At 37.4% G+C, this 15,925-nt stretch overlaps 1 protein-coding gene across 1 annotated transcript in view; it reads right to left on the reverse strand.

Annotated features, from left to right (window-relative positions):
* LOC115417119 (fibrillin-1-like) overlaps positions 1 to 15,925 on the reverse strand; it is a 169,175-nt gene that overhangs the window by 106,975 nt on the left and 46,275 nt on the right. The window contains 8 exon segments of the mRNA XM_030131109.1: positions 75 to 197; positions 4,749 to 4,871; positions 5,545 to 5,670; positions 7,999 to 8,118; positions 8,214 to 8,357; positions 9,239 to 9,472; positions 11,816 to 11,968; positions 14,135 to 14,260. Coding sequence (XP_029986969.1) covers positions 75 to 197; positions 4,749 to 4,871; positions 5,545 to 5,670; positions 7,999 to 8,118; positions 8,214 to 8,357; positions 9,239 to 9,472; positions 11,816 to 11,968; positions 14,135 to 14,260 — 1,149 coding nt within the window.

Here is a 15,925-nt window from a genome sequence, read left to right on the forward strand (position 1 = left end):
ATATAGGATATATACAGATCATACAGGATATATACAGGTAAAATTAGGTGTTATGGTGTCAGATATAAACTCACCCACACAGACACGCCCATCCAAGCCCACCGCCATCCCAGCCATACACTCACAGCGGAAGGAGCCCTCGGTGTTGACACAGTGGCCGTTCATGCACATACCTGGAGTCTCACACTCATCAATGTCTAGAAACACACACAGGACAGGACATAGTTAGAGGAGGTTCTGGTACCGTCTGCACCTGCCCAGAGGATGTACAGTTTAAGTCAAAGACAGTTCACTACTGATTCCGTCATATTTTTGTCATGGGTCGTTATCAGCTGATTAGTTCTACCTTTAAAATGACCTTTATAAACAGCCACCGTTAGTCAAACTCCAGCCACTTTCAGGTTTATTATTTATTCTTCTTCTCTTTATAATGCTTCGATTATTATTAGAGCTGTATTATTTCATGAGGAAGTCATACTGCCATTATTTTTAACAATACTGCAATCAAGGAAATGCATAGATAATTACTCTTGAAACGTGTTTTTTCAAACTCTAACATAAATTTAAATTACCATAAGAATACAAAAGCCTTCATTTGTATGTTTCACATCTCTGTTCAGTGTAATTCACTTCAAAATATTACCAAGCACCACAGATTGTATTTTAATTTGTTTGTACATTTCTGTATTTAGATCACATTTAACTTTAAAATCGCTGCCTTCTGCCAATACAACAGAATTTGAATGTATTGATTTGATTGATGAATAATCTAATCAACTGTGCAGTGAAGTGTAAACAATGACACGTATATTTTGGTGTGTTGGTCATTGTTATTGTTTTCTGATAAGAGTCATTTAATTTCCTTTAGACAAAACATTTCATTAATGACTGCACTTCACCTACACCCCCCCTCCCATTTCTGTATTTTGCAGTGAGTTAACCTGGTCAGTTAGTCTGAGATCAAACGTTGGTTTCCACAAACACATGGAGCAAAATACAGCAAGTTACACCCTGAGAAGACTTTTACAATCTTCAGTCGGGCAAGTGACTAATTTTGGTAATTTCTGCACACATTAAATACTGGGTCCATCGCGTGCCTCAGTGAGGTCAAAAAGCAGGTGGTCTTCACCCAGCCAATCAGCAAAGATCACCCTACATCACAGAATACATCATTGTGGAATTAGACCAATCAGCATGGACCTGGAACACGTCCCAACTTCCTGTTTTCTCTGAAGTCAGAAAAAGACGCTTGCACGGCTCAGCTAACTTTACATTTTCGATCAAAACATCAAAACTCACACATTTTTTTGTTGATTAGTTGTGCTAAGTGACAACATATGTGTTGTTTGTGAAGGACTTAGTGAAATGAGTCAAATTATGGCATGGAAAAATGGAAAATGTGGGTACCATATTTGATCATACGCCCAGTTTCATTAAAAATTTGGTATGATCATTTTTGAACTTATGCCTGATGCATCTAACAAGCCATACTTGGTGCATTTTCTGTAAAAATGAGGGAGTAAAACTGAGGATATTATGGTTTAATGTTGTCAAAGGTTTTTATTATTAGTTTTATTAGTTTTAGTTTTATTTATTATTTTTTATTATGCAGTAATTCAGAGAGAATTTTAACTATTTATAGGAATTTTTAAGTTACGAATAATGAATATGAGTGATTTTTGTGATTTAACAGTTGGTTTATTGTGTGTTTTTTCATTTTTAGCCTGATTGGGTGTTTTATGGCAAGAGGAGGGAGACTGTTGTCATGCCATCAGTAATGATGATGAGGATGAAGATGACGGTGTGGCAGACCAAGGTTCTAATAGTTTTGGATTTTTAATTGTAGTTTAGTTTTATTTAGTTTTGACTTTTTTCTCTCTAATTCAGTTAGTTTTAATTCATTTTTAGAGCAGGTTTGCTAGTTTTTATTAGTTTTCTTTTTTTTCTAAAGGCTTAGTTTTAGTTTAGTTTTAGCATTAATTTTAGTTTTGTCGTATCTTTTCTCTTCTTCTCCGTCGTATTCAAATAAATCCCAGACAGGACTCTGCTGCTTTCTCCCAACTTTAGTCCCCATGTTTCCAGGTAGAGTGGGGACCAGAAGACGACTGGAAACCACAAGTGACAGACCGTCAAGTGCCGTATGGTGCCAGCAGCTAAAATTGCTAGAGCGAAATAAATCGCTTTCGTATCAATCCGACAGTGACAAAAATGAAAACGAACGGAATTTTATCCATAATTTTTATATGTTTTAGTTTTGTAAACACACAATACAGTTTTAGTTATAGTTTTTTCTTTTGATAATAGTTTTTTTTTTAAATTTCATTTAAGGAAAATGTTTTTTCACTTCTAGTTTTCATCATTTTGTTAGTTTTCATTAACGATTATAACTTTGTGGAAGACTCTTTGTCCCACCCACCAACAAGTAGGACATTCCAGACCCAGTAACATGAACCCTTCTGTTGAGAGGAAGTGCACGCAGCCTGAAGTGGAGGTGGTCCACGACAGTGACAGTAACAGTTCCAGTGAGGACAGTGAGGTACCAATCTGAGGTCCAATGTGGTCTCCAGGGTCTGTAAGGTCCAATGTGGTCTTCAGGGTCTGTAAGGTCCAATGTGGTCTCCAGGGTCTGTAAGGTCCAATGTGGTCTCCAGGGTCTGTCAGGTCCAATGTGGTCTCCAGGGTCTGTAAGGTCCAATGTGGTCTCCAGGGTCTGTAAGGTCTAATGTGGTCTCCAGGGTCTGTTAGGCCCAATGTGGTCTCCAGGGTCTGTAAGGTCCAATGTGGTCTTCAGCGTCTGTTAGGTCCAATGTGGTCTCCAGGGTCTGTAAGGTCCAATGTTGTCTCCAGGGTCTGTAAGGTCCAATGTGGTCTCCAGGGTCTGTCAGGTCCAATGCGGTCTCCAGGGTCTGTAAGGTCTAATGTGGTCTCCAGGGTCTGTTAGGTGCAATGCGGTCTCCAGGGTCTGTAAGGTCCAATGTGGTCTCCAGGGTCTGTAAGGTCCACCTGTGCACGAACAGTGAGTGTACCTGCTTTGTTTGGTTCCATGACGTAATGGAACTAATGTAAGGAATGATGTTCAAAGGGGTCATGTGGATTTGGACAGGGGTCTGGGGACCAGCACGCACGTCTAACGTTCAAAAAGTCATGTTTTTCTTGTATTTTTATATATTTATTTATATATTTAGATTTTATTTATATTTATATATTTCTTGGATTTTTTTTTTTACCACTTACGGACAAGGAACCAAATATGGTAACTTCAAAGACCTTGATTTTCAACATCTTGAAAAATGCTACTTAAATAATAAAGTCTTGTTCTGTCCTCCAATAACACACTAAAGTTGACATTTTAAAATTTTCAGTATTTCAATGAGCCCTATAAAGCAGTGTTTTTCAACCTTGGGGTCGGGACCCCACGTAGGGTCTAGGGATGTAACGATTACTGATATAACAATAAACCATGGTAAAATTGCCAACAGTTAACATTACCGTTTAAATTCTAATTATCATGATGATTGTGTTTGATTACCGCACTTTTAGGGGAAAAAACCCCATGTATAGATCTGTTTTTATGTCAAATATTTGAGTATAGTTTTAAGTTATTACAATTTTAATTTTCTATACCTAATATTTGGAACCAATATTCACTTTTAAAGTCTTTGAAAAGGTTTGTTAAGCATCTGTGTGTTATTTATGTAATAAATTATACACATTTTTCAAATTGGATTTTATATATTTTTTTGAGTTTTCTGGCCTTTTATGTTGATATAGTAGGTTAAAGTGAAAAAAAAATAATAGGCAGATGATATAGATGAAGTTGGGCTGAAAAAAAAGATACCAAACATGGATATAGTAAATATTTGTTTATATAGTATATAAAGGCAAAATCAAAAGGACTGAAAAATGGACAAAATAGGCTCACACCACTAAGGGTTAATATTTGAATGTTTCTGCAACAGAAGGTACATTGTACCAATTATTTTATTTGTTTTTTTGTTGTTGTTGTTGTTTTTTTTATACAACTTGGTTAAATTATTCAGTGTGTGTATAACAAGCACTTTCTGAACATTTTGAGCACAATTTCAACAATACCGTGATAATAATGATAACCGTGATAATTTTGGTCACAATAACTGTGATATGAAATTTTCATATCGTTACATCCCTAGTGGGGTCGCATGGAATTCATATGGGGTCGCCTGAAATTTCTAGTAATTGATAAAAAAAAATAAAATTAAATCAATTACTAATAAAAAATATTTTTTAATGATTCACTATATATTTCATTATAATTAAAACACCACACATTTTTCCTAATAAAAATCAAGTTCAAATGAAATGCAGGATGTATTATCTGAGAGGACCAAACAGATATTGGAAAGGTTTCTTCACCCGCCTGGCCCCGGTAAGACATCTCCAAGAGAAAAATGTCTCCGTTTTGAATGTCTGGGGTCGCCAGAAATTTGTGATGTTAAAATGGAGTCATGAGCCAAACAAGGTTGGAAGCCACTGCTATAAAGGGTTCAGGAAGGTTGGGACTCTCACAATGGGTGGGCCCTAGCGACTCACATCCATATGGTTTCCCAGGATGCTGAGGGGTTTTGGGGGGATTTTTGCTGTGTGTGCTAAGGCGTACATACAGTACAGGCCAGAGAAGGAGTCACCGATGTGGCTGAACTTCATGAACTTCAAACTGTAGATAGTGTATGTGCAGATGTGCGTGGCTGAGCGCCCACTGACAAACACACCTACACACATGCGTCCACTGGTGTCAAGCAGGTATCCAGGTTTACAGATACATTTGAAGCTTCCATCTTCGTTGATGCACAATCCATTGAGACACATGTTCCTGATAAGACATTCATCCTGATCTGTGAAGGAATAAAAACAAGAACAGAAATACATATAATGAAAATGGAGCTAAACCAAATACGTTTTCAGTGCTCATGTTGGTTTTGCATGATTAACAAGAAAAAACTACACCACTGATGGCACATTACACATCATAAACACAGACAGCGGGAAATTTTTAACGTGACGTTTAACCTCCTAAGACCCAGGAAATGTCAGCAAAGTACAAGCTTTTTTTGTTTTTTATTAAATAAGTGCATATATTGGAAACATCATGATGCAACAGTTTTTAAAAGATGCAGTTTTTTAATTTTTTATGGAATGTCCTTTGTGGTGGACAGTTTTCTTTTCTTTTTTTTGTATAAATTTGTTGAACCTCTTGTCCACAAATGTGGACAGAAAACCCATAGCTGGGTCTGAGGAGGTTAAATATAGCAGGATGTGGATATTATCAAATAGAAAGTTTCTTAAATCAGACACTTTTACAAGTGAAGTATGTAAAGGACAAAATGGAACAACATTAAATGTATGAAAGACTTGGGAAAAGTTCATACAAATACAAAAAGTAGACATTTTCTGGTTAATAAGCAATGACCAAAACATCCCCATCGTCTTTCAAATGTAAGCGTACACTCTGTGATCAGAGAAAACATGTCTGTAAACTGCAAATATAAATATCAGTTTGTGACAGACCTTGGCAGTTTTTGCCATCGGCTGAGATTTCAAATCCAGCGTTGCACACACAGTGGAAACTACCTTCAGTGTTAACGCAGCGGCCGTTGTTGCAGATACGACCGTTTGCCACACACTCATCCAGATCTAGTAGAAACAAACAGTTCAGTAAAGATTCAAAGATTCAGAGCGTTTTATTGTCATGGTTACAGAACAGAAACAGGTTTGCCTGTACACTGAAAATCTGACTTTACCGTCCACACTGAATGCAAACAGAACACTGGTCTAATAGTCAAATGATTCCAACATATATATATATATATATATATATATATATATATATATATATATATACATATACACACACACACACACACACATATATATATATATATATATATATATATATATATATATATATATATATATATATATATATATATATATACACACATATATATACACTGAACCCGCTTTATCCTCACTAGGTCACTTGGAGCCTATCCCAGCTACTTACAGGCGAAGGCGGGTTACACACTGGACATTTCGCCAGTTCATCTCAGGGCTGAGATGAACTGGACACAAACAATCACTCTCACATTCACACCTATGGGCAATTTAGATTAACCAATTAACCTATGAGTGCATGTCTTTGGATGGTGGGAGGAGCCAGAGTACCCAGAGAGAACCCACGCAGACACGGGGAGAACATGCAAACTCCACACAGAAAGGTCCCACCCCCGTTGACTGGTGTTGCTGTGAGGCACGAGTGCTAACCACTGCACCACCATACTGGGGGGAGAAACGGTTCATTCAAATTCACTCATTCATATATCTATATCTATCTATATCTATATCTATCTATCTATCTATCTATCTATATATATATATATATATATATATATATATATATATATATAGGGTGGGGAAGCAAAATTTACAATGAATATTTAGTTGTTTTTTCTCAGCAGTCACTACGTCAATTGTTTTGAAACCAAACATATATTGATGTCATAATCATACCTAACACTATTATCCATAACTTTTCAGAAACTTTTGCCCATATGAGTAATCAGCAAAGCAAACATCAAAGAGTGTGTGATTTGCTGAATGCACTCGTCACACCAAAGGAGATTTCAAAAATAGTTGGAGTGTCCATAAAGACTGTTTATAATGGAAAGAAGAGAATGACTATGAGCAAAACTATTACAAGAAAGTCTGGAAGATACTATTAAAGAAGAATGGGAGAAGTTGTCACCCGAATATTTGAGGAATACTTGCGCAAGTTTCAGGAAGTGTGTGAAGGCAGTTATTGAGAAAGAAGGAGGACACATAGAATAAAACCTTTTCTATGATGTAAATTTTCTTGTGGCAAATAAATTCTCATGACTTTCAATAAACTAATTGGTCATACACTGTCTTTCAATCCCTGCCTCAAAATATTGTAAATTTTGCTTCCCCACCCTGTATATATATTCAGAAATTCAAAAGCAAAAACTTCAGATCGAACATCTGGAACACCAAAGATAAACAATTACTGTAGTTCTATCTCCTCAACGTGAACTGACAGCAAGCCAATCAAGTTACGTTAGGTTTATCATGTGACGCTGATGTAGGAAGACGGTCAGACTGGCCCCAGTTTAGTCCAGCTCAAAGTTGTTGCCTGCCTGGAATCTGTTTGGAACTACTTTGGAACCAGTTTGGAACCGGTTTGGAACCACTTTCGAATCAGTTTGGAACCACATTGGAACCAGTTTGGAACCACTTTGAAATCAGTTTGGAACCACATTGGAACCAGTTTGGAACCACTTTGAAATCAGTTTAGAACCACATTGGAACCAGTTTGGAACCGGTTTGGAACCAGTTTGGAACTGATTTGGCCGGTGCTTAGGCGGTGGAAAAACAAAGAACCAGTGCTAAGTCAGCCAATCAAGTTACCTTAGGTTGGTCATGTGACACCAATGCAGGAAGACGGTCAGACTGGAGGGTCCGCTACCCCAGACATATACATACACCCCTTTTTCACCAAACTGGTTCCAGGGCTGGTTCGGAGCCAGTACCTGACTTAGTACTTTGTTTTTCTACTGCCTAAGCACCAGCCAAACTGGTTCCAAACAGGCTCCAGGTAAGCACCAACTTCGAGCTGGGCTAAACAGGGGCCAGTCTGACCATCTTCCTGCATCGGCGTCACATGACCAACCTAACTTGATCGGTTGGCTTTCAGTTCCACTTGAGATAGAATCGATTGCTTATCCTTGGTGTCCTGGATGTTTGATCTGAATTTTTTGCAACTGAAATTTTTTTTATTCTAAATTTATGAACATAGTTAAATTCAGAGACAAAAAATTCAGATACTTAATTTCAGTGCAAAAAAATTCAGTGCTAGAAATTCAGTGGCTTTTAGAATTCAAAATCTGATGACAGATTTACTTGCATATGTGTGTGTGTGTGTGTGTGTGTGTGCGTGTGTGTAACCTCTGCACTCTGTCCTTGTAGCCGTGGACTGGAATCCTGCAGGACACTGACAGATGTATGAGCCTGGGTTGTTAATACATTCTCCATGAGCGCATGGGTTTCTGTCACATTCATCATCGTCTAAAACACAAATATAAAGTCCATTCAAATATAAAGTCCATTCAAATTCCTCAGCTTGTCCAGTTGTAATTGTTCAGATTCTCAGCAGTACGTACCGATGCACTCTCCCCTGCCGTCCACCTTGAAGCCCATGTTGCACTCGCAGCGGTATCCGATGCCAGGCATAGGGATGCACCTGCCGTTCAGGCACAGGTTCCGATAGGCCTGGCACATGTTGGTGATGTTCTGAGTCTGGATGACTACAAATGATCCACAGAAACACAGTTTTAGTACCACTGTATTGGTTCAATATAATAAAAAAAATATTAGATGCATTTCTGATAGTTTATAGCATCAAAATATGGACCATTATAAGCAAAGGCACATGTTTAATATTTCAAAAGTTGATCGAAAATTCGAAAATCAAAATTTCTCAAAACTGTGGATAAGCTTTGTAGACATTGTCCCAAGGAAGTTACATACAGTGCTCAGACTTGTTTTACATTTGAAAAAGACATGAAAACTGTATTTGTTATAATATGTCCCATTTCAAATCAGGAAGGGAAACACTGGTCCACATGTGCATTAACCTTCCAAACACAGAAGCCAAAAAACGCTTTGAGCAACTTTTGCCTAGAAAGACAGCCGCCATTTTGGGTCCAGTTCTTCTAGCATGTCCATGATGAAGTCCTGCTTTCCCAGAGCCGTCTACACACACGTTGGTACTACACATCCACTGCCTTCATACTGGACGTAAAAACTGCTCGGAGTTGTTTGACTTTCTTAGGAGAGGCTGAGATTGGGCCAGGATTCAGTGCAAAATAGTTCCAAAAGAAATGTTATTGTGAAAGACTGCACTTATTTTAAAATCCTGATATTACTGGTTGGTAAATATATGAGGGTGTTTCCTTTTGCTGCATATGTTTTGAAAATGTGCCAGATAAATTCAACAGCCCTGCTCTGACTGCATAGTTTGGTCTGAAGCCTTTTATTAAACTTTGTACCGTCACATTCTGCCACATTAGAATAAAAGTTATGTGATGACACTTTACATCTAGAGCCGATCTAAACCAGACTCAACATTATAAAGGAGTGAAACCAGCATGTGAATGACCCCCCCGCCCAAAGATGCATGTCTCACCTGGTGGAGGTAAAGGTAGTCCTGGATATTGTGGAATTTGACTTGGGATATGAACTGGGACTTGAATGGGAATTTGACCATTAACAGGACCAGGACCAGGACCAGGACCAGGAGCAGGGCCTGGATATGGGACAGGGTAGATATGTGGCAGCTCTGGGGTCCCTGGGACACGTCCTGGTATGGGTATCCCACCGTTCCCATCAGGTAACTGGATGCACAGTTTCTGATACTCCTCTGAAAAGAGCAAGTGAATGAGTCATGTAGAATATCTGATTAAATACACAATAATATATATGTGTTTATTTAGAGGCAAATATCCAATGAAATACATCAACTTGGTTGTGACTAGGGCTGTGTATCAGCAAGAATCTGTCGATGCGATACAAATCACAATACTAGGATCACAATACGATATATCACGATATGTCATGATACTGTTAAAAAGGCAAATTTTTGGTTGGTTTCTTTTTTTTTTAAATGATTATTTCCTTGAAGAATTGAATTACGCCAGAAATATGCACAAATACTAAACACATTTTTATTTGATCCCAACAGGATCTAATGTTAATATCACAAAATGTTCCTGTGTTCAAACTGAAATTCTGTTTTACAGACATTACAGTTTAAGATCCTGTTCAAATGTTCATATTCTATTAGTTCAAAACTAACATCAAAATATTACTTTAGTTCAATCCCAACAAATTAATTAACATTGTTAAACATTGTTTAACAGTGTTAAATAATAATAAATAAATATAAACAAAAAAGAAAAAACAAAAAACAAAAATGAACCTCCACAATATCTGCATTTGAATAAATGCCTAAAAATATAGATACAGTACTTTTTAATATCGATATAGTATTGTGAAATGAAATATCAAGATATATTGCAGGAACCGATATTTCTAACACCCCTAGTTGTGATGCTCCATCTCTCTTTTTGTTGTACAACTGAGCAATATGGGCAAAATGACATCATCATAATTATTAAATATGATGTCTCACTCACAGCATGATCTGACTGGACAACATTTATGACAGCTGTTACACCATTACAGTTTTTAATGAGATTAATCACAGGGTCGCTGCGGATTAATTTCGTTGAATCACAATTAAATATCATTCATTTTCAATCTATATTTCTTTTCATTTCCTCTTTTCTTATATGCCTTTCAACAGGTGTCAAACATGCGGCCTGGGGGCCAAATCCGGCCCGCCAAAGGGTCCAGTCCAGTCCTTGGGATGAATTTGTGAAATGCTAAAAGCACACTAAGATATTAATAATCCTTTTAGTTCAGGTTCCACATTCAAACCAATTCAATCTACAGTGGGTCAAACCAGTAAAATACTACCCAATAACATAAATACTCACAACTCCAAAGTTTTCTCTTTGTAAATGTAAATATTTTCATGTATTTACACTAAAACAAAGTATAATTTCACAAAAAAATGTGAACAACCTGAAATGTCTTAAGATTATGGTACTTTTATACCAATATTCCACATGTTAATACATGTTTTGTGTGTTTGTAGACCTGCTGTGATCTGTAAGTTGTATATAATGTACATGTGTAAATGATAAACTGAGGCAGAATATTGTTAAACTTACACTTATTGTTTCAGTTTTTTTATGTTATTCACATCTTTTGAAAGGATAGTTTGTAGATGTAAACATTTTCATAATGTAATTTTACTTTTTCCTCTCTAACACATAGAGAAAAGTTTAGAGTTGCCATTATTTATATATTATTATGTTATTACTGTATTTTACTGGTTCGGTCCACTGCAGGTCAAATTTAGCTGAATGTGGAATTGAACTGAAATGAGTTTGACACCCCTAATATAATGTATATGTAAAATGTCTTGATGTACTGTCTGTATCCCTTCAAACCAGGGGTGTCAAACTCATTTTAGTTCAGTTCCACATTCAGCTAAATTTGATCTGAAGTGGGCCAAACCAGTAAAATAATAACATAATATATACAGAATGTCAACTCCAAAATTTTCTCTATATTTTAGAGTGAAAAAGTAAAATTAAACAATAAAAATGTTTACATCTACAAACTATCCTTTCAAACAACGTGAATAACATGAACAAACTGAAAAAATAAATGTAATTTTGACACTATTCTGCCTCAGTTTATCATTTCCACATGTTCATTATAACTTACAGATCACAGTGGATCTACAAATGCACAAAAACATTTAATATCAGGCAGAATGTTGTTAAAATTGTACTTACTTCTCTTAAAACATTTCAGGGTGTTCATACTTGTTCAGGTTATTCACATTTTTTGTGAAATTATGCTTTGTTTTAGTGTAAATTCATGAAAATATTTACATTTACAAAAAGAAAAAACTTGGAGTTGTGAGTATTTATATGATAGTATTTGACTGGTCTGACCCACTTGAGGTTAAATTGGTCTGAATGTGGAACCTGAACTAAAAGGATTGTTAATATCTTCAGTGTAATTTTTGCATTTCACAAATTCATCCCAAGGGCCGGACTGGATTCTTTGGTGGGCCAGATTTGGCCCCTGGGGAAGTGCAAAAGTGAGACGGGCTGGTTGACCTCACCTGTTCCACGGATGGGGCACATTTCAGGGGTGGATCCGTCCGACCAGCAGCGCCCACTGTCGCAGCAGCACTGCACTTTGGTCAACAGCTGTGAGTTCTGGTTGGCGCAGCGCCCGTTCAGAACACTGGCGTAGCAGTACCCACCGCGAGCGTCTGTAGGAATCAATACAGCGTGACATGTGTTAAATGAACTGTGGTGTATGAAATGTGGCGTGTGTTGTCTGCAGGTGGAGCAAACTGGCATGAGTACAGTGAACAGGCCGCCTCCACCGCTTCACATTTTCCATCATTTGGAAATTGGAAGCCACTTTCAATAGTCATCACTTCCTGTTTTATGAGAACCTCTCTGACATCCTGCCGTTTCTGGCACTTGGCATCGGTGTGACTAACATTCACATTCCGTATTAACATAAATATATCACGTCTTGTTTCACACCCAGCCCATCCAGCATATTCGCACAGTGACATAGACAGGCTCCGCTCGTAATTGTTCGACAAGATGTCAGTTAAGCATAGGTTCGGTTTAAAGGAAAACAGGCCGGCCCTTTGGGGGGACGGGGTGGATGTGTTGCTACATGGGAAACAGACCAACAAGTTTGGCGCAATAGTTTTTTCTGGAGCAAAAGGCTCAGACATTCCTTCCTCACAAACATCCCCTCCTGGGGGGGTAATGTGAGCGTGTCGGTGTATGCGTACACATGCGAATATGTGGGTGGATATCCAATGGTCTGTTCTGACCCAAATTCCTCACTAGTCTGTTTTGGGTCAAACTGAGCCGAACTAGCGGGCTTCACGAGGTTTTCTGGTGACTTCAGTATTTGGGTGTGTGTGTATGACTAATGTACTCATCTGTTTGTACAGTCACATTATTATTATTATTATTCTGCTGCTTTTACAGGACAAAGTACTACACACATCATAAATGAAGGTTAGGTTCTGTTTAAAGGGTACAGTTAGGATGGAGTTTATGAGTAGGGATTATGTTTGTTGTGTTTAAACTTATAATAAAAATCTGAAAAATATCCCTTTCAACCTTTATCAGGCAAGTGACTATTTTTGGTCATTTCTGCAAAAATTAAATATGGGTCAATCTTATACCTCAGATAGATCAAGAAGCATGTTGGTTTTTAAAACACTATTCAGAGAGATTTTGGGCCACATCAAGCATCACTTTCCCCTGTCATTTCTCAAATAGGCTCATTTTTTAGCTTAAGAACTATTTTATGGAACTGGTTTCAAAATTTCAGTATCTCTTGTAGAAAAAAAAGGATATAATCAATATAAAATGAGACCTAAAAAGGAGCAAAATATGTAAATGCACAATTAACTTTAATAATAATATTTGTTCATGTCCAGATTTCGTACAAACCCGTCATTCATAAGAATCTTTGTGACCTCGTTGGCATTAGCACTCTGACAACATCCGGCCTAAGACAATGAAAAAAATCTGCCATTTTTGGTCTGTTTTTCCATTTCTGTAAAGTAATAACTTTATTTTTTGTTATTAGAAAGAGAAAACGAAAATCAATCAGTTTTTTTTTTTAATTTGGTTTATCTGTTTTGACACTGAAAAAGAAAAACACCTTGAAATTCAATTTTAATTTGTCTATTTTAAAACGAAAACCAATTAACCAATTAAATCCAAATACCAACAGATACACTGACCCTTTATACAGTACATACACTGACCCTTTAAACAGTACATACACTGACCCTTTAAACAGTACCTTTGGTGCCTTGGTTGTACTTCACTGACTTCTTCACTCGTGAACTTTGCGTTCTTTAAAGTAGGTTTTTTTGTCTACAAAGCCTCCGTTATCTGTTTGGTTGTTTGTAAGTAGAAGTCATTTGTACAGCAGAGTTGATGTTGCATTAATCCATATTGTAATGTGTAATTAAAGTTATCACATGGAAACAGGACTAGGGGTTTGTGACTGAATGTGGACTAAACACACACGCTCACATTTGATTGACAGTCCAAACATGGACTGAATGACCTGTGCACCAACACATGCACTTAGTCACTTCAGGGTTCTTCTGTCATTTCCTCCTCATTTTGGACTGAAGAGGATAAAAGTCATTGTTGTGGAAGTAGAAACAAGCAGATGACTACTGACCTACATTCTAACAGCTGGAACATTGGACAGGTTTCAGTTTTTCTGCTCTCAGTGCCAGACGTAGGGAGGGAAGAACCAAAATGAGGTGGAAAGTGGGAAGAGAGTGAGGCAGCAATAGCTTTTTTTTTTTTTTTGCTTCCCCACTTTGTATATGTGTTTAAAAATGACCTGATGCAAACTTAGACAACAGAGTGGTACTCACCAATACACCTGGAGCCGTCCACCGAGGTGTAATAGCCCTGAGGACACTTACAGAAGTAACTGCCCACCGTGTTGGAACATTCACCAATACCACACAGGCCTGGGATGTTTACACACTCATCCAGATCTGAAGAGGAGGAGAGAGGAGAGGAGAGGAGGGGAGAGGAGAGGAGGAGGAGAGGGGAAGGAAAGAGGAGAGGACGAGGAGAGAGGAGGAGGATGAGGAGGAGGACGAGGAGGAGGAGAGGAGAGGAGAGGAGAGGAGAGGAGAGGAGAGGAGAGGAGAGGAGAGGAGAGGAGAGGAGAGGAGAGGAGAGGAGAGGAGAGGAGAGGAGAGGAGAGGAGTCACTCCTCTGTACATGTTGCTGTTTAATTCTCTTTCATTCTAAACTGTACATGTCAGTGGTCACTTTTCCATTGAACATTTGTGCAAATGTTACGTTTTTACATTCGGAAAATTTTAATGGACAAATTATATTCGCAAAATTTGAGGATTGATAGAAAAGCGACTGGTGAAAGGGACTAAACCAACAGAAATAAGGCCTATAGTCACAGGAAAGTGACTCCAGGTCTGCTCTGAACACTGAACCCACAGCATCAGCAGACACAAACTGGATCAAAGTTGGGTCTGAAAGGCCTTCTACACAGTCCAGACGTTTTCCACACAATTACATGGGGGCATTCAATAGCATATATTTGACTGTGTAAATGAATGCCACAAATGCCCTGGTCTGTGGGCGTCACTAGATCCAAGCCCAGCATTAAACTGCTCTGGAAACTGTCACATTCAGGTTTCTCAGGTATTTTTCCATTTCACTGCAGCACTCTATTTATGGAAGAGCAGAAATGATGTGAAAATAACGAAACATTTTGAAACCAGAAGGAAGATATTAAAAATGTACTAAAAAGATGACTATGGAAGTAAATCTGTCTCATCAGATTTTGAATTATAAAAGCCATTGAATTTCTAGCACTGAATTTGTTTCTGCACTGAAATTAAGTATCTGATTTTTTTTTTTTTGCACTGAAATTAAGTATCTGAATTTTTTTTTGCACTGAAATTAAATATCTGAATTTTTTTTTGCAATGAAATTGAGTATCTGATTTTTTTTTTTTTGCACTGAAATTAAGTATCTGAATTTTTTTTGCAATTAAATTGAGTATCTGATTTTTTTTTTTTTTTTTTTTTTGCACTGAAATTAAGTATCTGAATTTTTTTTCTCTTTATTTTACTATGTTCCTAAATTTAGAATAAAAAAATTCAGAAGCAAAAAAATTAAGATGCAAAAAATTCAGAAAAATTCAGAAGCAAGAAATTCCGATCACACATCCGGGACACCAAGAATAAGCAATGATTCTATCTCAAGTTGAACTGACAGCCAACCGATCGAGTTACGTTAGGTTGGTCATGTGACGCTGAAAAAATTCAGATACTTAATTTCAGTGCAAAAAAATTCAGTGCTAGAAATTCAGTGGCTTTTATAATTCAAAATCTGACGCAACAGATTTACTTCCATAGATGACAAACGTGTTGCACCAGGATGGTCCTTTTAAAGCTGTATGTGATTCAGTCATTTCCACTGGAATACGAGGCTAAGGCTCTACTTACACATGATTCCCTTCCAGTTTAGAGCTAAGATTAGTTTCAGTCAAATTACTGAGAGAAAGCCGAGTGCTGTTATCTAACGCTGGTAAAAACGGTTCAAATAAATGTCATTAAACTGATTCCAAGGGAAGAGCAAAGAGGCGTTTGTGTGGTCTTGTGCGTCACAGTAATAATCAGAATACCACT

The sequence above is a fragment of the Sphaeramia orbicularis genome, chromosome 3 (genome assembly GCF_902148855.1).
Source record: "Sphaeramia orbicularis chromosome 3, fSphaOr1.1, whole genome shotgun sequence".
Lineage (NCBI taxonomy): Eukaryota > Metazoa > Chordata > Actinopteri > Kurtiformes > Apogonidae > Sphaeramia > Sphaeramia orbicularis.